Source organism: Cherax quadricarinatus, chromosome 70 (assembly GCF_038502225.1).
Source record: "Cherax quadricarinatus isolate ZL_2023a chromosome 70, ASM3850222v1, whole genome shotgun sequence".
Lineage (NCBI taxonomy): Eukaryota > Metazoa > Arthropoda > Malacostraca > Decapoda > Parastacidae > Cherax > Cherax quadricarinatus.
In genome coordinates this window covers 2,311,845-2,333,361 of record NC_091361.1, presented here as the reverse complement: position 1 = coordinate 2,333,361, position 21,517 = coordinate 2,311,845, and the positions used below count along the sequence as shown (strand labels likewise).

Sequence of the window (21,517 nt, the reverse complement as noted above, 5' to 3'; positions counted from 1 at the left end):
TCTTATTCTCTTGCTTCTTGGCTGGCCAAAACCCTCACTCCCTTTCTTGGTACTTTTTCTCCTGCCCACCTCCGTCACTCTCAAGACTTCATTGAACGGGTTCGCTCTCTCCCAACCTGTAAGATGCTTAGTCTTGACGTTGAGTCCCTCTTCACCAATGTCCCTTTTGATGATGTCCTTGATTTCCTTAGAGAGAAGGCCCATGAAGGGTTTCTTCATCTCCCTATCCCCACTGATGTCTTTCTTGATCTGATCCGCCTCTGAGTGGACTCTAACTCCTTTTCCTTCCAAGGGAAATATTATTCTCAAACCTTCGGTGTCGCTATGGGCTCTCCTCTTTCTCCTGTCCTTGCTAATCTTTACATGGAATACTTCGAGACTGTTCTTCTTCCTACCCTCGATGTGCAACCTTCACTCTGGCTCCGCTATGTGGATGACATCTTTGCTCTGTGGCCTCATGACTCCAGTCTCTTCCAACCTTTTCTTGAAGCTCTTAATAATCTTGCCCCTTCCATTAAGTTTAAAGCTGAATGGGAATCTAATTCCTTGCTTCCTTTCCTTGATGTCCATGTCCACCGCTCAGATACAGGTTTTTCCTTTTCCGTTTACCGTAAACCTATGCACAGCAGCATGTACATTCACTACTTTTCCTATCATGCTTCCCCTGTCAAGAAAAGTGTTCTTATCTCCCTCTTTCTCCGTGCCCTCCGCATCTGTGATCCTCAGTTCCTTCCAGCACAAAATTTCCACTCTTCATAATTCGTTCTCCCGTCTTGGCTACCCTTCCCATTTCATAGACTCTGCCCTCTCACGTGCTAAACGCAATTTCTTCTCTCCCAAACTCTCTACTCATGGGAACTCTTCTATCCTCTGCTTTCCCTACATTTCCGGTCTTTCTAATCTCAACAATTCTCTCCGTCCCTTAGACATCAAGCTTACCTTCCGCCAGACTAACACTCTTCGCACTAATCTCGTTCATACCTCTCCTCCCTCTACAGATGTTCCTGGTGTCTACTCTATTTCTTGCTCCTCCTGTTGTCTTCAATACTTCGGAGAAACTGGTCGATCTCTTTCTGACAGACTTAGGGAGCACAAAAATAGTGTTAGGCTTGCCGACACTAACAATGCTCTTTTCTGTCACGTCAGAGATCATAGCCATCCTATTGACTGGTCTTCTGCTAAAACTGTCTTCCCTACTTCCAACTCGAACAGTCGCCGTCTAGTTGAATCCTCTCTAATACACAACTTTCCTTGTATGAACCTTAGCCCTGGCTTCGTCTCTGTAGATGCCTTCCTCTCCCACTACATTGTAAAATGCTCCAAACTTCAGAACACCCGTGACTTAACCTGAATCCTCATTTTTCTTTCTTTTTTTTCTTCCTCTTCCCCTTTCCTTTTCTCCTCTGGGTTGTCTTTCTCTCTCCTGTCTCGTGTTTCTGTTCCTTCTTCATTTATTTTATTTCACCACTTCCCCTTTCACGCACCTCTGTGCGCTTGCTCTCCCTCAGTGGGCATCTAGCTCTCTTGCAGTGCTCCCCTTCCTTTGTTTTTGTTTTTGACTGGCTCGTCATCCTTATTTCCCACTTCTACCACTACCACTACTACTACCTCTTCTTCTTCTACTACTACTACAACTACTGATGAAATTAAGACACATGTGCGGCGTCTGTTTGTCTTTGTTTTGGACGTTTCGCCGTCCAGTGGCTGGCTGGATGGCGAAACGTCTACGATGGGGATGCCCGGGTGTTGTGCATGTGTCTTAATTTCATCTTGTCGGTATTATATACAATTCTTGTACTACTACTACTACTACTACTACTACTACTACCTCCACCTCTTCCTGCCTATATATAGCCGTCCTGCTCCACCTCTGTTAGTGTGACTTTGTCAATGGTCCAAGTCGGACCGAAACGTCGTCGTAAGCTTCTCTCTTTTATGTGCGGGTTATTTGTGTATCGTTCCAGTCACGGTATTGTGCCTTTTTGTTATTTATTTAGGAAACCCCTTAGCAGACCCCAGTGTTGTACATAAAATTCGCTATTTAAACCATCTATCCCGGGCACCTTTAGCTTCCTCATGTCCATAAGGGCTCTCTATATTTCCTCATCCTCAATGACCCCACCCAGTGCCTCCCCACCACTCCTCCCCAGTTTGCGAGGCATATACTCACATACCTGCCCAAGAATCTCGCCATCCACGACACTACTTTTTCCGTACTCCTCAAACCATCTCTCTGCATACACACTCATCCCCGTTGTTTCCCGTAATACATGACCCTCTCGAAAACCCCCCACTGAAGAAATGACTTGCAATCCCGGTATTGTAGTTGTTTGCTGTCGTGCCTTCTGTCCTCGCAGCATGCAAGCCAACGGCTTGTCGCCCCAGAGTACTTCGTCCAGCCCTGCTTGTACCCATACCGCTGCAAAACGCTCTTCTTGCAAATCCTTTATCCTGTCCTTCAACATTTGTATTTCCTCCATGGGGTACACCCCCGCCACTGCCCCCCCCCCACGTAACAATCCCGTAATCTAGATTCTAAATAATTTGACAAACCATACAGCATGCAAGCCAACGGCTTGTCGCCCCAGAGTACTTCGTCCAGCCCTGCTTGTACCCATACCGCTGCAAAACGCTCTTCTTGCAAATCCTTTATCCTGTCCTTCAACATTTGTATTTCCTCCATGGGGTACACCCCCGCCACTGCCCCCCCCCACGTAACAATCCTGTAATCTAGATTCTAAATAATTTGACAAACCATACCACAATTGATTAATGCGTTTGCCCTCCCTCACATAAAATTGATGTATTCTTACCTTAACCACACAATCCCACCATCCTACGACATCCTCCCCAGTCCTTCCCTCTGCACAGAGCTGTTCCCAAAATACGGCAAAACCTTTCGTTCCCTCCCCATCCCCCAAAACCATCATATTCAGTTTCCAATAGCTTCACTGCCTACGAGCCAAAGCTTCCCCTCCCACCTCCACTATTACTGCCCTATGATCGGAAGACACCATCTCAACAGTTTTAAAAGACTCTACCAAAACCCTCTGAGATAAATATATCCTGTCCAAACGAGCCGTGTATCCCCACCTTATAAAAATATGTTCCACCTCCCACAGACCTGCCCCAAAAGCATTACATAACTGATGATCTCTAAACAAGCCCCCTAAGACTGAGGAAAAATATTCCACTCCTCTGGGTTCCACGTCTACCCTCTTAACTACACAATTCCAATCCCCCCCCCACAATCGCCACAGACAGCAACGTGTGTAGGAAGTACACAAGTTCCTCCCGCACAAAATCCGTCTTTATTACTTTCACTTCACTTTCAGCTGGGGCATACACACACACAAACGCCACTCTCTCTCCCATCCACCATCCTTCCACACGTAATACTCTCCCCCCTACCCCCTCTTTCCTGTGCAATACAAACGGGCTTGCCTCCCTGATCAACACACCCACTCCTCCTTTTAAACGCTCAGACGGCAACACATAAGCCTGGTACCCAGGCACCACTAATTCACGACCAAGTTTAAAATTATGTTCCTGCACAAAAGCCACGTCAACCTTGTATCTATTCAAAAACATCCTGAAGCACTCACGTTTTACACCATCACACAGACCATTAATATTTATTGTTACACACCTGAGGCCGGTTTAAGGTTTCCCTCCCCATCTCATTTCAAGACTCTTCCCTTTCTGACCATTCCCCTGGGCATTGCCAAACGACATGTGAGATAGAAATCGGGGAGACTATGGAGGGAAACAAAGAGGTCTGAGAGAGGAGGGGAGTATGAATCTGGAGAGACGTGCTGGCAGGGGCAGAAGAGTCTTGCGGTGGAACAGGAGAGGAAGGAGGTTGGAAGGTAACTGGTGAAGAAGACTGTGGGGGAACAGGAGAAGAGGGGACTATGTGAGGGGTGGGGTGAACCTCCACCTCCGTGTGAGAGTTAGAAAGGGGGTTATAACGATGCACTGGCGTCGAATAGGAAAACTCCTAGTGGTAGTAGTAGGTTAGGAGGTGGGGGGTTTCAGAGGGTAAAACCTCGAAAGAATTAGAGACAGGGGTGATGCTGGAAGACATGCCACCAGCGGAGCTGGTAGGCAGGAGGACTGCCAAGGTTGGAGGTCTCCTAGCTACTCGCGAATAAGAGATACAAGGAAGATTCCCCTGAAGGCAGAGCCAAGAGACAGCCATAGCATAAGTGAGGCCTTTGCTCTCCATAAAACAATGGATTTGTTGTTCATTACAGCAGACCTGGCAATGGCGGGAAAAAGAAGGATGAGGTTCATTGAAATTGAGAAAGTGAGGGGAAGACTGCAAGATGTATTGGCATGATCTGTGGCACCGCAGACCGGGTACTCAACCACAGATCTACAGTATTTAGTGGGGTGTCCAAAGCACCAGCAATTTCGACACTGTTAGGGGTATGGACTACTTTACGGACCTCTCGGTGATGACTTGCGATATAAACATAGGACGGGAATTCACGGCAGTCGAAGGCCAAGTGGGCAATGTTACTGGAAAAGCGTTTCTGCCCGCGAATGGGCAGGACATATGTATCCACTCTTAAGAATAAGGTGGCCCTGAAGGGCTAATTGCTCCTAAATATCACCGCGAGACAAAAATCACTCTGTACAACGCTATATTGTAAAACCACCATACCACTGCAAGAATTGAAAGTAGCGTGCTTATGAACTATGACTGGAATGTTATCAATGGAAGTAATATGGGAAAGATCACGAGCTTTTTCTGCAGTCTGAACTGTAATGATGCATGCACCGCTAAAAAGAGCATGAAAAGATATATTTTGGCCAATGCACTGCAAAAGCTTTACCAATACTATGATCAGAAAGATAATCAGTTGGAGATGTCAGTTTTAGGGAAAAAAATTTAGTCCACTGCATACTTGTAAACATGGGTGCAAAGGAAGTGGTTGTCGCATAAGTTGTTTTCTGGTGAAATTAGCAGACATGGATAAACTGTCGTCAGCAAATGATCTGGAATATTTGGGTGTAGTACTACAGGCGGCCCGACCCGAGGTAGGTGGGCGATTCGAAAGGCATCTCACCATTTTCGGAGAAGCTGGATGCATAGTTAAAGGCATGCAAAAGACAGAGGCACTAACAGAAATGGATGAAACCCCAATACTTGGAGCAGGTGATGGAGCATCACCAGCAGAAGGTACAGGGGTATGGGAAGTCTAGAGAATGGTTTATTAACGAAGCCGGGTCAGAACAGGATGTGGAAACAAAGGGGCCTTGGAGGAGGGTTATCATGGAATGACGACTCCATGATAGTGGTACTTTCATTATTTTAAAGAAAAAAGAAAAAGAGGGACAGCAGAGGGACAGTCACTAGAAGGCATGAAAGAGCCGCAAGTTCCTTTTGTCCGAGAGGACCTCGCAAGTAATGCAGATGTAGCGTGGAACCTGTACCAATACCCTTCATGCGAGTAAATTAGCACTTTGGGGATAGCAACCTCACATCTACAGAGCCACTTCGGCAGACAAAAGAGGGTGGTCAGAAATCCTCCACAAAGTATATCTCCTTCGGTTGTCACCTCCCAGAACCGACAGGCAGCCTCTGGAGATACAGCTATCATCTGCAGGACATCCCACCCACTTGTCAGAAATCCAGAAAGGTAGTAGGGTGCCTCCAGATAATCCAGATTCCACGGCAAACTACACCACACCCGAGGAACCTCATGGAGCAGAATCAACTACGGCGCACTTCCCCCTATCTAGAAACTAATGCCAGATGGGAGGACCCCAGAGGCTGCAAATGGAAAGGGAAAAAAGGGAAGGGAGAGGAAAGGGAAAAAGGGAGATGGGGTGAATGGGATAGGGAAGAGGATAGTGGGGTCACTAGGTTCTGTCGGAGGAAGGAGACCAACAGCTTTAATTCATCAGACCAAGAACAACCTCACCTCGCCATTATTATTATAATAAAAAAGAAGCGCTAAGCCACAAGGGCTATACAGCACTGCAGAGTAGGAAAGGAAGCGAGGGTATTGGGCGGCAGAAGGGATGAGGGGCGATCAGTAGGTTTCAGAAAACAGCGAGGCAGGGGATAGTGCAGGGTAGAGGGTAGCAAGAGATCGAGGTAGAAAGGGCTGAAGGTATCATCAGAGTTTGTAAAGTAAGTCAGTTGTTGTCAAAAAGTCAATGAGAGAGTCCGGATGAAAGGTGGGCCCATCAGTGAGAAGGGAAGGGAAAGAGAGAGCAGCAGAGCGAAGACGACGTTGGAGGTAAATTCTGCGTGCTCGTTGATAAAGTGGGCAGTCTAACAGAATGTGGCTGACCGATAATGGAACCTGACAATTCTCACAGAGAGGAGCAGGGCGCCTCTCCATGAGATATCCATGAGTAAGACGAGTATGGCCAATGCGGAGATGGGAGAGAGTAGTCTCCTAACCTCGGCACTGGTGACAAGAAGACGGCCAGTAACCTATACTCGGTTTAATAGATTGAAGTTTGTTACCAAGTAGAGTAGACCAACGTTGTTGCCAATGGGTGTGAAGGTGGGTAGCTATTGCAGCAAAATAGTCCGTAAATGGAACACCTCTATATGAAACTTGTAGGTCATGTACTGCTAACTGCGCAGCAGTGTCTGCCTGTTCATTGCCCTGTACGTCAACATGACCAGGGACCCAACAAAAAACAATATTTTTATGCTTGGTAGAGATGCGGCGTAGCCATAGCTGGATACGGAGGACTAAAGGGTGAGGTGTATCAAATTTCTGTATAGCCTGTAAAGCACTAAGGGAGTCAGATACAATCACAAATGATGACACAGGCATAGATGCAATACGGATACGTGCTGCAAGAATGGCATACAATTCAGCAGTAAAGATACTAGCCAAAGATAGTAAATGCCCTAGTACGATGCTGTCCGGAAACAATGCTGCGAATCCTACGCCGTCAGAAGACTTAGAGCCATCTGTGTACACTGCAGTGGCATGAGAATGAGAGTGGAAGTGGTCAAGAAAAAGAGAGCGGGAAGCTACAGTAGACAGTTGGGCTTTCGAGCATGGGAGTGAGAAAGAACAGACTCGAACAGCTGAAACTTCCCAGGGGGGTAGGGAAAAGTGAGATGCTACATCAACATAGAGAGGTGGTAATTGAAGAGAAGACAAGAGCGAATGTAGGCGAAGGGAGAAGGGACGGAGCAAACAGGGGCGGCGAACAAATAAAGAATGTCTACTAATATCGGTGACCATTCTATAAATGGAAGGATTGCAGAGATCATGAGAGCGTACAAAGTAGCGAAGGCAATGGGCATCACGGCAATCGGATAAGGATGGAACATTCGCTTCTGCATAGAGGCTCTCAACAGGGGAAGAGCGAAAAGCACCAAGGCATAAACGTAATCCTTGGTGATGAATAGAGTTGAGGCTAGATAGAGTAGAAGGAGAGGCATCTCAATAGATCTGGTCACAATAGTCAAGTTTCGATAAAATGAGGGTGGAATGTAGGCGAAGGAGAGTTTGACGATCAGCTCCCCATGAAAGATGAGCAATGGTTTTAAGAAGGTTCAGCCGGCTGTGACAAGTTGTCTTCAGAGAGGTAATGTGAGGTTTCCAGGATAACCTACGGCCAAAGAGGAGGCCTAGAAACCTGACTATCACTTTCAGGGGTGCCATAGAGGTATAAAGGATGATCGGAGATGACAGAGCGTCTAGTGAAAGTAATTTGGTGAGTTTTGGTACTGGAAAATTTAAACCCATGTGTGGTGGCCCAATTGAAAACACGGTCGACCACATGCTGGAGAGAAACTGTAATGAGGTGACAGTCAGCGCCTGCATAGGCAATAGCGAAGTCATCAACGTAGAGTGATGACCAAATATTGGATGGAAGACTAGAGGCCAAATCATTTATATTATTATTATAATCAAGGGGAAGCGCTAAACCCGGAGGATTATACAGCGCCTGGGGGGGGGATGTGAAAGGCATTCAGGCTTAATTCGGGGAACTGGAGCACAGATCCAATTCCCTAAATCAAGAGCCCCTCACCAACATCAAGGAACCTTCCTTGAGGGGAAATCATTTATAGCAAGGAGAAAAAGTGTTGTGCTCAAAACACATCCCTGGGGGACACCTTCAGCTTGGATAAAGTCCGGAGAGAGCACATTATTAACCCGAACACGGAAATGTCCGTCAGTTAAAAAGTCCTTAAGGAAGGATGGTAGATTGCCTCGAAGGCCTAAGGAGTGGGCTTGGGCCAAAATATTATACCTCCAAGTTGTCATATGCCTTCTCAAGGTCAAAAAATATGGCAATAACCGAGTGGTTATTTGCAAAGGCATTACGAACATACGTATCCAAGCGTAGTAAGGGGTCTATGGTAGAACGTCCCTTACCAAGGCCATATTGACGAGTGGAGAGACTGTTGTGTGTCTCTAAATACCACACTAAACGTCTATTTACCAGGCGTTCCATCACTTTGCAAACTGCACTTGTAAGAGCAATGGGACAATAGTGGGAGGCTACATGTCCCGTAGTACCCGGTTTGCGGAACGGGAGAACAATGGCAGATTTCCACAGCTGTGGAAGAACTCCTTGTGACCAAATAAGATTGAAAGGCGTAATAGGACTGCAAGGGCTGACTGATGTAAATGTTGTAGCATACGAATATGAATGTCGTCGGGCCCAGCTGCCGATGATCGGTAAGCTGAGAGTGCTGCCTCCAGTTCCTGGAGTGTAAAAGGCACATTATACTGTTCTTCTCTAAGAGAAGAAAAGTCCAAGGGTCCTAACTCTCTGGCAGACTTTGAGGAAAGAAACGAGGGGCATAGATGGATTATTATTATAATAATCAAGGGGAAGCGCTAAACCCGTAGGATTATACAGCGCCTGGGAGGGATGTGGAAGGCATTCAGGCTTAATTCGGGGAACTGGAGCACAGATCCAATTCCCTGAATCAAGAGCCCCTCACCAACATCAAGGAACCTTCCCTGAGGGGGGGCATAGATGGAGCCCCTGAGAAACACAGACCAGATGATTGCCAATTTCATTGGCAACATCTAGTGGGTTTGCTATATCAACACCGGCAACCCGCAGAACAGGAGCTGGGTCAGGAGAATATTTACCACTCAGTTTTCATACTTTTTTCCAGACTGCACTCATAGAGGAAGCAGAGGTGATGGAGACAATCTCGCCAGCAAGTGCGTTTAGCGTCACGGATGACACGGCAAGTGATCACATGCTTCTGCTTAAAATCAAGAAGTCTCTCTGTGGTTCTATTGTACCGGTACCTGCCCCACGCAGTGCGTCTCAAACGTAGTGCACGAGCACAAGCAGGAGACCACCAAGGCACGCATTTCTGAGAATACCTGCCCGAAGTTTGGGGTATAGAATGAGAAGGTTCAGTTAAAACGGAGGACGAGAAGAGGTGTAAAAGCTCATCAATGGAGGACGAAGAAGGAACCTCACTAAAAACAGTTAGTTGTGAGTAAAGGTTCCAATTTGCTGATCAAATTGCCAGCGTGGGTTATGAAGAGGTGGTGAATATGAAGGGGAAGTAAGAATGATTGGAAAATGATCGCTGTCATGTAAATCCGGGAGAACAGACCAGGTGAAGTCTAATGCGGTGGAGGAAGAACAGACTGAGAGATCGATGCAAGAGAGAGTATGAGCCCGAGGATCAAAATGGGTGTGAGTACCTGCATTTAAAACATGGAGGGGGTGGGTAGTACGAAAAGCCTCTAACTGAATGCCACGGGAATCACAGTGAGACCCCCCCAGAAGAAATGATGGGCATTAAAATCGCCAAGTAACAGAAGTGGTGGCGGTAATGACGAAACAAGAAAGGCAATATCCTGGATAGATAATGCCCGAGAAGGAGATACAAAGAACAGTGTATACCACCTATGCAAGTGGATATGGGCTACTGTGTAATGCAGCGAAGTATGAACAAATAGCTGATGGTATGGAATATCAGTGCGTAGAAGAATGGCACTTTCATTTTAAAGGTTCCATCAGGAAAAGGATCTGAAGAATACAATAAATTATAGCCTGAGATGGGATAGATAACGGCAGAGTGTAATTTTGGTTCCTGTAAGCAAACACAAACAGGGGAAAACTGGTAGAGCAACATCTGAAGCTCATCCCGATTACCCTTGAGGCTGCGAATATTCCACTGTAAATAGGCCATGATTGGCAACGATAAAGGTACCTGAAATCCGCAGGTAAGGGTACCTACAGACTAGAAGGGTTAGAAAAGTCCACATGCGGTGACAAAGGAAAACGTTCAAGTAGCGAAGGAATGGTGTGTTGTGAAGAAAGGAGTTGTGCAGACGGAGAAGAGGAAAGAGAAGGAACAGAGGGTGGATCAGTGTCCATTGATGGTTTGGTCTCTGCAATATATTCAGATTGCTTCAAGTGTTTTGGAGTTCAGAGACGTCGTATGGGAGACAATATTGGAGATGGAAGGAGTAGTAGTTTGAGTAAAGATTGGAGCTGTAATGGACTGTACCAAGGTAAGGGGGGGGGCGAAAGGGTGGCGGGAACTGGAGAAGTGTGGGAGGGGACAGAAGAGGCAGAAACCCAGGAGGTGGCAGAAAAGGAAGAAACTTGGGAGGGGAAGGAAGGCACAGTATGAGGAGGAAGAACCTCAACACTTGTAACGGGGCCAGTGAAAGGGGAAGACCTAGGTACAGAGACTAGGAAGGTAAAATGTGGAGGTGGATGAAGGGAAGGAGGGGTTAAAGGAGATTTGTCGGACCTCTGAGAAGTAGAGGGACGATTGAGAGGTCGTATGAGGTCTTGTCGATACCTGGGTTTGTGAGGGAGAACACGAAGAAGTGATGACAGACTGAGGTGTTGAAGTAGGGACGTCTGAGCCTAGGACAGCAAAAGAATTAGATACAGGAGTCACTATGGGACTGGCAACCGCAGAGGAGGCTGCAGAAGATGGGACCCCAGAAGTGGTGGGACGTTTTAAAACACGAGAATAAGAAACATGGGGTAGTCTCCCTTGGAGGTGGAGATGAGAAACTGCCATAGCATAAGGGAGACCTTCTGCCTCTGAGGCAACGAATTTCCCGCTCATTTAAGTAGACCTGGCAACGGTGAGATTACGAAAGGTGAGCCTCATGACAATTAAGGCAAGAGGGAGGTCGACTGCAAGATGTATTAGAATGGTCATCGGCACCACAGACTGGGCATTCGGCTATAGATCTGCAATATTTTGCTGGGTGGCCAAATCGCCAGCAATTCCTACACTGTTGTGGTGTAGGGATCACCTTCCGAACTTTTAACCGATGTCCTGCTACATAGAGAATGGGAGTTCACGGCTGTCGAAAGTTAAACGAGCTACATTGCAAGGGTATAGTCTTTGCCCGCGGGCAGGAAGAACATAAATGCCTACCTTGAGAATTGAGAGATCTTGGAGTTCAAGCTGTTCGAGAATATCATTGCCACATGTCTGGAAATTCTGTTGGACTATGGTATGGGGCAGAATATCAGTACCACTACAAGAATTGAGGGAATGTTTTTCGATAGTGATAGGAATAGTATCGATATGTGAAAGAGAAAGATCATGAGCTTGGGTAGAATTCTGTACTGTGATGATGCACATACCACTCTTAAGAGCATGAAAGGAAATATATCTACCAACGTGGCGTAGGAGCGCTTTGCCAATACTATGGTCAGAAAGACAGGCAGTAGAAGTCGGTCGTAAAGTAAAGAATTTAGTCCATTGTGTGGTCCGAATCTGAGTGTGGAGAGCGAGTGCATGACGTGTCGGTCTTTTCCGAGTAGAATGGGAAGGTAACGAACATCAGGAGATTGTCGTTGGCGTTTAAAAGCGAGACCAGAGTCGGTCCGACGTGAGATGGGCTGGCGATTCGAAAATCATCGCACAATAGAGGGAGAGGCCGGAAACAAAGGAGTGTGGAGGTCAGACAAATCGAAGGAGTCAGTGGAAGCCCCTGTACCTGAAGAGGGTGAGGAAATAGTACCAGCAAGAGGTACAGGGGCCTTAGGAGTGTCCAAAGAGTGGCCAAAGGACGAGACGAGATCAGAACAGGGTGCAGCAACAAGGGGCCTGGGGGTAGCGGGGTCATGGATTTGGGACTCCATGGTTTGGTTACTTTTTTTTCTATAAGAAAAAAAAAGGGGGAATGGGGAAGGATAGTTCCTAGGAGGAATGAAAGGGCCAGAAATATCCCTCCACGCCCAAGAGGACCTCAGCACCGCAAGTAGCGCAGATGCAGCATGGAACCCGTGCCATACCCTACCCATCATACCAGCAATCTGGGATAGCAACCTCACATCTGCCGAGCTACCTCGGTGGACAAAAGAGGGCGGCCGGATATCCGCCACAAAGCATACCTCCTTCGGCCACCACCCCCAGAATCTGTAAGGTGGCTTCCAGAGATACACCCGTCGCCCGAAAGACACCCAAAGCCACCCTCCGGGATACCAGAGGGATCGGGACATCCCCAGGCAATCCAGATTCCACGGCAAACTATGCCACCAAGAACCTCAATGGAATGGGATGGACCCCAGTACCCTTTCCCCTACCTAGGAACTAGTGCGCCTGTGAGAAAAAAATCCCAAAGGCCAAAAAGGAAGGGCAAAAGGGAGGGGTGGGGTGGAGGAAAGGAAAAAGGGGAGGATGGGATAGGGAAGGGGGGGTAATTAGGTTCGGTCTGAGGAAGGAGACCGACAGGTGTAATTCCTCAGACCAAGAGCCTCTTCATGCCAAGGAACCCCCCTTGAAGAGGTCACCTGGCCATGGAGGCCCCCTATCCCCTTGAGGTCACGAGTATGATGTACGATCCATTCCCAAACATCTCTAGCAGCGTGAGAACGAGGGAGGGGTCATGCCCCCCTTGATCTGTGTTGAGAGGCAATTTATAAAAAATTATTTATCTAAAATATCATTAAGAAAGTTGCTACAGGAATTTGTAGTTTTGAAAGGACAAGCTTACTTTCATATCAATTAAAATTATGTTTACACTTAATACCAATCGACTACTCCATTTCTGGTCTCTTGAGCTGCGAGGTTGTTATTCAAAGTTTTAAAGTTAAATCACTTAAATTATTATAATCAAGGGGGAGGGGGGAAGCACTAAACCCAGAGGATTATACAGCACCTGGGGAGGGGGGGGATGTGGAAGGCATTCAGGCTTAATTCGGGGAACTGGAGCACAAATCCAATTCCCTAAATCAAGAGCCCCTCACCAACATCAAGGAACCTTCCTTAAGGGGTAAATCACTTAAAGGCTCTCCTTGTTACCGTTTCACCGAAACGGTTCCCCCCCCCCATCCCCACCACTGATGTCTGCTCCCTTCCTTGCCTCGTGACATTGTCAAAATTCCTTGATGTTTAACAAGTCATGATCTTGGGGAGCCAAAACATGATATTCCTGATATTACAATCACAAAATCACTAAATTAAGCTTATAAATTTTGCATTCCTCGTAATGAAGCTTCTAGTACAGTATTCTCAATTAGCTGCATTTTTTCTATCTTATGCTCATCACAGCTCCTACCCTACCATCACTTCTGATCTACGCTACCACCAGCTCGTTACCACTACAGCTCGTGGAACCTCCCTTCCCCTATCCCCTCCCTCAAAAAGTGAGCTGCTTGGCCACGTGAATATTTTGAGGAACATCACCAGTTCACAACCAATCAAAGTTTATATAGTGACTAAATGGTCCAAGTCTAAATATCAAAGGCACAATACCGTGACTGGAACGATACACAGATTACCCGCACATGAAAGAGAAGCTTACAACGACGTTTCGGTCCGACTTGGACCATTGACAGTCACACGTCGTCGTAAGCTGCTTATGTGCGGGTTATTTGTGTATGGTCCAAGTCTGGCCGAAACGTCGTAAGCGCCTCTGTGGGTTATTTGTGTAAGATTTATATACTTTTAACATGTGAAACGGCCTATGGAGTATAAAAGACCTTGAAACTAGGTAGAACATCGAGCAGTATGCAAGTTACAAGCCGTTATATACAAAACTGCCATACAGCACTAGACAAGAGGGGTGGGAAGATTGCACTATTTGACTAAGAAGGCGTTTGACAGTACAATAGATTAGTGCACAAGCTGGAGGACAAGGTATGGATAACGGGGAAGACACTGCAATGGGATGGGGAATACTTGTCAGGTTGATGAGTTATGGTATGCGACAGCGTCAAGATTGGAGTGTTCTGCAGGGGTCAGTGCTAGGACCTGTGCTGTTTGTAGTTTGTGAAAGACATTTAAGGAATACTCTGTTGTCCTTGTTTGCAGATGTGAAGTTAAGAATGCAGTTGATGACCGGACACTACTACGAAAAAGGTATCTAGACAAGCTGCAGGCCTGGGCTAGAAACTTGCTCCTGAGGTTCAATCCCAAGTGCATAGTCGTGAAGATTGGGAAAGGGTAGAGACTGAATACAGTATGGAGCCCAGACAAGCCTCGCTAGAGGAAAAGGATTTTTGGGCGAGTATAACACCCGACACTTAAACATCCAAATAACTGGTGCAGTGTACGGGCGCCTAGCAAGTTTAGTTACGTCATTCAGACATCCTAATATTACTTGACCCTGTACACCATGTTACAGCCTATCTAATGTGCAGCACCATTTTGGAACCCACATCTAGTCAAGCATGCAAGAAAACCGAGAAAGCTTATAGGTTTGCAGCAAGACTAGCCCCGGTGCTATGGGGCATGTCCTACGAGGAGAGGTTAAGGGAAAGACCAGACACTTTAGGACAGGAAGAAAGGGAGACAATTACAAATAGAAGTAACGAGGACAGGCAGAATGTTAAAGACGGGACACGGCAGGAAAGGGTCAAAAGTTAAGGATCACAGGTGTTGAAGGATTTCTTCAGTTAAGTGGCAGTCTGGCAAGTGTTGAACTGGGGGGGGGGCAGGGTCCTGACGTAGGTTTAAGATGCAAGATAAACCTCATGGAGCAGTGACCTAGCAGCGACCAGTGAAGAGGTAGGGCCAGTAGCTATGAACGCCCAGGCAACTACAATCAGGCTATTCCTGAAAAGTAATGCACTTTTTAATGTGATCCGAGAGTAGAGGGGCTGGTAGTTAAAGGTTGTAAGAGCAGATAACTAATACATGCAGGCAAGTATGAACGAGTCAAACCTATACTAAAACTCCACTTTCACTGAAGTTCCATAAATAAAAAATGTGGTCGATTAATGTAATCAAATTGAACTAGAAAGGGGTTAACGGCAGCACAATTTAGGTTAGCCTTAACAGATCAACACCCAGCTCACCGACTACCACTGGAGCCTCCAAGATACCATAGTCATTAGAAAATTATATTGGCAATGAAGCTAGTGCCTGGACTAGTTTAAAAGTATGTGAAAGTAACGGATAATAAGTGTTGTAGATGGTCTATGAGCGACGAAGAGCAGTGATGGGAGGTGGAGCTGCCAGTCACCTATTACTGATAGTAAGAGACTACCGAGGTGTCTAGAGACTACGGGGGTGGGAGGGGGAGTGGGGTGAATGAGATTAAACGGGATAAGGGATACCAAGTGTCCAATTTCTGATCAAGCCTCTTAAACTGCCCCAAGGAGTGTACAAACCCATCTTTCCTCCAGTCGTGTTGGAGTTTTAAGCCAATAAGAAAAATGAAGTTCTATGAACGTGCATCATTAAGCTGTGCAATTAACTGCAACCTCTAGGTTGCAGCAGAAATAAACTTGCTACGCAAGAAAATTATGACTGCAGGTCTACTAAGATGAAGTAGATTTAACAAAATTTTAAGTTAAATTTTATTTTCGACAAACTCGTGGGTAGCGCAAAACTTCACGCAGACAATGGGATATCTGATACAGTGCTAAAAAAAAGTCTACAGGAACCTGCTAGGAAATTTGTAGTGGATCAAAGTTCTAAAAATAGTGTAAAGTGGAATCAAAGTGCAATAAGTCACCGACTTCCGGGTAATCCTAGGTTCTTTAGGCAAGTGTTGTCTTTTATGACTAACATTGATATTAAAGGTTGTACTTTAAAGGATAAATGAAAAAAAAAAATGAAGTACCAAACTAGTCAAATTTTTACCTCTTTCCAACCCAACTTCGTTATTTTAGTTTGGAAAATTATAGGAAGTAAGTTTGCCTTATTCAAGAAACTTTAAAATTAGTAAAGCTTGAAGTTTAATCATGTGTTAAAAAGCATTTCTAGGACTTAAACTTTAATGTTTACAGCCGATATTAATTCAAGAATTTAAACAGTAAATAAAGTCAGCAGGGGAGTCACTGAAGTTAACCGTAGTAACGGGCAGTTGTGGAGGTGACAGTAGTAGTAACAATCTGGGTTACAGTAGTTACGATCTCTTGCAACAAATCTTGGGTAGTCACAACAGGAACAGTTTGAATCTGGTGCGTGACGTCAACATGCGTTATTGTCTGCCAGTATTTAACTGTGTCCGTGACAGTAACAAACTGGCTGAAGATAGAGACCATTGTGCTCACGGGATTTGCTCCAACTGTAGCAGTTACTACTACTACCTGCGGAAGAAATTGAGGTAATAAGGTTACAGTGCAACATTACGTATTAATTACACAATTTTAAGTACAGGCAAGTTCTTACAGGTGTTGAAGTGACCCTTATAACAGAAGTCACTATCCGTGGTTGTTGAGGGACAAAGTCCCAGTGTGTTGTAGTCTGGGTGACTGTTAGCGTCACTTTTGTTTGATCCGTGACCCAAACATCTGATGTTGTAGTTTCCCTCAGTGTGTGAGTTACTGTAGTCTGAAAGGATAAGATTCGTACAATTATAAAAAGAAAATGGTTTGTATTCAGAATTATACTTTAATGCAGTTAATACCTGATCAATGACGGTTGAAGTAGTTTGCGTAGGAACAACGATGGGAGGATGAGCTTCGTAAGTACCGATACGTTGGCCTTGCACCTACAAATATTACGGAAGACGAGCGATTAAAAAAGTACACGTAACTATAGAAGACTAAACAAGGGTTAAAGTTTACTTCCTAACCCCTATCGGCTAAGAAAAAAAAAATGTATCTTAACAGTAAGCTATTTGGGGGGGGCAGAGTTTACATGGTTTTCTTAGGTACACACTAAAGCCTTTTTAAGCTTGTCAGGGTAAACGAGGCTTAAGAGTTACCTACCAGAGCCAGAGATGCTATTATGTAGAGTACCAGGTTGACAGCCATCTGTAAGAGAAAGTAAAGAATATTAAAAATTAAAATTTCAAGACTGATTAAAGTTATTTCAGTACTTCAAGCAACGAGAAGTAAAGTATTAAATGCTTTATGCAGTATGGCTTGAAAGCAAGTTCCCTATTCATAGGGTTAGAACTGCTAAAATGTCAGTACAAAGGAACTCTGAAGGTTCAACGAATTACGGGAAAAGTAAAATAAGGAGTTTAATAGATTTAAAGTCTTTAAAAATACTTAACAACCCATATTAGAAGACTATGTATACATTTAAAAATATAATTAAAATTTTAAAAAATAAAAAAATAATATTTTTCAGTGGAAATATACAAATAAAATTATGATTAACCACAAACCTTGACAATATGGAGGATGTGTTATTGTTGTGAAGACGCAAAGTGAACTGACAAATACACCTCACCAAGCTGCCTTATTGACTCCCTGGTCCCCCTCCCCTCACCATTCCAGTCCTCTCCCCCCTACCCTCACCATGCCAGTCCACTACCCCCTCCCCTCACCATGCCAATACTCTCCCCCCTCCCCTTCCCCACATCCCCTACACCTAAACCATCAGATCATTCATTGTGTATACATTAATAATTGTGCATAATTGTCCTCATCGCTTTCCGGCCGTGTGGACGTGTTGCGCAGGCGCTCCCGATTCAGTTGATTTTCTGCGTAGTTTGCCTGTTTTGTAAGTAAGTAAGTTTATTCAGGTATACACAAATACAGTTACATAGAATTATCATACATAGCAGCATATGTGTAGAGAACCTAGGATAACCCAAAAAAGTCAGACAGTGACTTATTTCCATTGGGGTCCTTTTACCTTATTATTATAATATAAAGGTTATAATATATAGGGGGGCAATGTGGCAGATGTTGCAAGTGTATGGTGTAGGAGGTAGGTTACTGAAAGCAGTGAAGAGTTTTTACGAGGATAGTGAGGCTCAAGTTAGAGTATGTAGGAAAGAGGGAAATTTTTTCCCAGTAAAAGTAGGCCTTAGACAAGGATGTGTGATGTCACCGTGGTTGTTTAATATATTTATAGATGGGGTTGTAAGAGAAGTAAATGCGAGGGTCTTGGCAAGAGGCGTGGAGTTAAAAGATAAAGAATCACACACAAAGTGGGAGTTGTCACAGCTGCTCTTTGCTGATGACACTGTGCTCTTGGGAGATTCTGAAGAGAAGTTGCAGAGATTGGTGGATGAATTTGGTAGGGTGTGCAAAAGAAGAAAATTAAAGGTGAATACAGGAAAGAGTAAGGTTATGAGGATAACAAAAAGATTAGGTGATGAAAGATTGAATATCAGATTGGAGGGAGAGAGTATGGAGGAGGTGAACGTATTCAGATATTTGGGAGTGGACGTGTCAGCGGATGGGTCTATGAAAGATGAGGTGAATCATAGAATTGATGAGGGAAAAAGAGTGAGTGGTGCACTTAGGAGTCTGTGGAGACAAAGAACTTTGTCCTTGGAGGCAAAGAGGGGAATGTATGAGAGTATAGTTTTACCAACGCTCTTATATGGGTGTGAAGCGTGGGTGATGAATGTTGCAGCGAGGAGAAGGCTGGAGGCAGTGGAGATGTCATGTCTGAGGGCAATGTGTGGTGTGAATATAATGCAGAGAATTCGTAGTTTGGAAGTTAGGAGGAGGTGCGGGATTACCAAAACTGTTGTCCAGAGGGCTGAGGAAGGGTTGTTGAGGTGGTTCGGACATGTAGAGAGAATGGAGCGAAACAGAATGACTTCAAGAGTGTATCAGTCTGTAGTGGAAGGAAGGCGGGGTAGGGGTCGGCCTAGGAAGGGTTGGAGGGAGGGGGTAAAGGAGGTTTTGTGTGCGAGGGGCTTGGACTTCCAGCAGGCATGCGTGAGCGTGTTTGATAGGAGTGAATGGAGACAAATGGTTTTTAATACTTGACGTGCTGTTGGAGTGTGAGCAAAGTAACATTTATGAAGGGATTCAGGGAAACCGGCAGGCCGGACTTGAGTCCTGGAGATGGGAAGTACAGTGCCTGCACTCTGAAGGATGGGTGTTAATGTTGCAGTTTAAAAACTGTAGTGTAAAGCACCCTTCTGGCAAGACAGTGATGGAGTGAATGATGGTGAAAGTTTTTCTTTTTCGGGCCACCCTGCCTTGGTGGGAATCGGCCGGTGTGATAATAAAAAAAAATAAATTTTCTTATTATTCTACAATGAAGATAACATCTTATTATCATACTAAAAAGACTATCTACATTCCTCGCCCAGCTGCCGGTGAGAGTGGACGTTTACTACTCCTCTCTGACAGGCGCAAGTGCTAGCCAGGCTGTCACAATGGTGGTTTTCATTCGCTGCCTGACCACGGTAGAGTGCGGTTGTGCTCTGCACCCCTCTGCTGTTTCAGGCGAGCTACATCAGTTCGTCAACAGCCATTGAGTAGTGAGGACGTGTGCTGCTCATTTTCCAACATGGCGCTGCATAGCAACAGGCGCATCAACACTGTTTGCGTTGAGTTGACCCGTGGGGCTGTCACGGGAGCCACGATGGATTTGTTACTACCGGCGATTATCCGTGATACCTACGGTATCGCAAATGAAGAGATATGTGGTGTAGCACTTAATGGGACGACACGGATTTTCGTTAAAATGACGTCAGCAAATGTCTACGAAGCAGTGGTGGATAAGTATCAAGAGACCATTATAGCCGTCAATTCAGCTGTATCAGTACGTCTTCATGATGTATCACGATACTACACATGGGTAAAAATCAAGAATGTGCCTTTTGAAGCGACTGATTTTGTTATAAAAGATGAACTACGTAATTATGGTACGGTTCATATGGCCTCTGCAGGTCGGTGGGCCGCAGGACCTTATGCTGGAAGTTTGGAGGGAACATATTCAGTCAAAATGACCTTACCGTCCTATATTATGTTGCAAGCATTTCGAACTCAAGTATATGTAACATATGCGGGGCAACGTCGTACGTGTCGGCTGTGTGGGTCGTATGACCACATAGCGGCACAGTGTGGTAAGCGTCGTGGGAATCTCCAAATATCACAACAGCAACAATCGGAAGAGGTCGAGGAAGTTGAGGGACGAGAACAGTCTTATGCTCATCCGTCTCTACAACGGTCATCTTGGAGTGAAGAGGTAGAAAAAGCGCAGGAGAATGCTTTGGAGGATGCAAAACAGCGAGAAGAATCATCGTCACAGGACATAAATAAAGTACTTGAAGAGACTCTGCCCACTATGGGGGAAGAGGATGTAGCGGCGTCTTTAGTGAAGGCACTGGATGTTTTGTTAGACGAGTCGATCGTCAACCGTGTGGAGGATCCAGGTGCAATTTTGGGATCGGTTGAACATCATGGTGAGGCGACGGATGGAAGCATTGAGTCTAGTGTGTCGCATGGTATGACGGTAAATGTAGCAGAAGTGGAGGTGCATCACGATAGTACTAAAGAAATCCCAATGCAGGTGGAGGGTAGGACGCGAAAGCGAACTGCGACCCCATCAGACTCAGACGACGTGCTTACTCCTGCCCAAAGGCCAGGAAAAAAGTCTTGGGCGGATGTACAGAGGACAGGGAACAGTGAATCCACGAAACAAGGGTTTATCAAGGTGATTCCCAAAAAAGGGGGGAGGGATAGAGGTGGTGTAAAATGTATAAGTGAAAAGTCTATACCTAGAACTAAAGGAAAACCCCATTAATTGACTTTAAGGTTTTGACAATAAATATTAACGGTTTGAGATCTGAGCGGAAGCGAAAGTGGTTTAATGAATTTTTGGTGCGTCTAGATGTGGATGTGGTATTTATCCAAGAACACAATTACAGAATTGGATATGAGTTAGAAATGGATGGTTATGATGTGTATATGGAATATGCGACGAGGTTAAAAGGAGGCGTCGCCATTCTGGTAAAGGAAAATAGCCCGTTTGTAGTACGCCATAGTGAAACGGGGGAGGGGAGAGTGATTAGGGTGGATGGTTTATGGGGTAGAGCACACATAAGTTTTGTATGTGTATATGGGCCGGCCGAGGGAGATGTACGACTTAAAACTCATTTTGTACAAGATGTATTAGTATATTATCTACGTAGTTTACCAAATGTAGCGATAATAGGGGGCGACTGGAATTGTGTAATACGACGAAAAGATGTGGAGCCTCGAGGAGCGGGTTGTTGCTTGGGATTCCTGGGAGATTTATTGACGAGTGTGGGTTTAATGGATGTGTGTGGGGGGGGTGGCATGGTGGAGCATACTTTTATTAGACGAGATTATGCGGCGAGATTGGATAGAATGTACGTGTCTAGTGCGATTACAGTGCGGAGAGTGAATGTGATAAATGTGGTTTTTTCGGATCACAGAGGAGTTGTAATGGATG

The 21,517-nt window shown here is 45.4% G+C and overlaps 1 protein-coding gene across 1 annotated transcript; it reads right to left on the bottom strand.

The window, feature by feature from the left end:
• Window positions 1-16,152: 16,152 nt before the first annotated feature.
• LOC128705021 (uncharacterized) lies at window positions 16,153-17,582 on the bottom strand. The gene is made up of 5 exons (XM_053770173.2): window positions 17,514-17,582; window positions 17,110-17,154; window positions 16,806-16,889; window positions 16,568-16,729; window positions 16,153-16,485 (listed from the first exon to the last, which is right to left on the bottom strand). The coding sequence occupies exons 2-5, from the start codon at window positions 17,152-17,154 to the stop codon at window positions 16,240-16,242; spliced, it is 537 nt and encodes a 178-aa protein (XP_053626148.2). The 5' UTR covers window positions 17,514-17,582; the 3' UTR covers window positions 16,153-16,239.
• Between the last annotated feature and the right edge of the window lie 3,935 nt (window positions 17,583-21,517).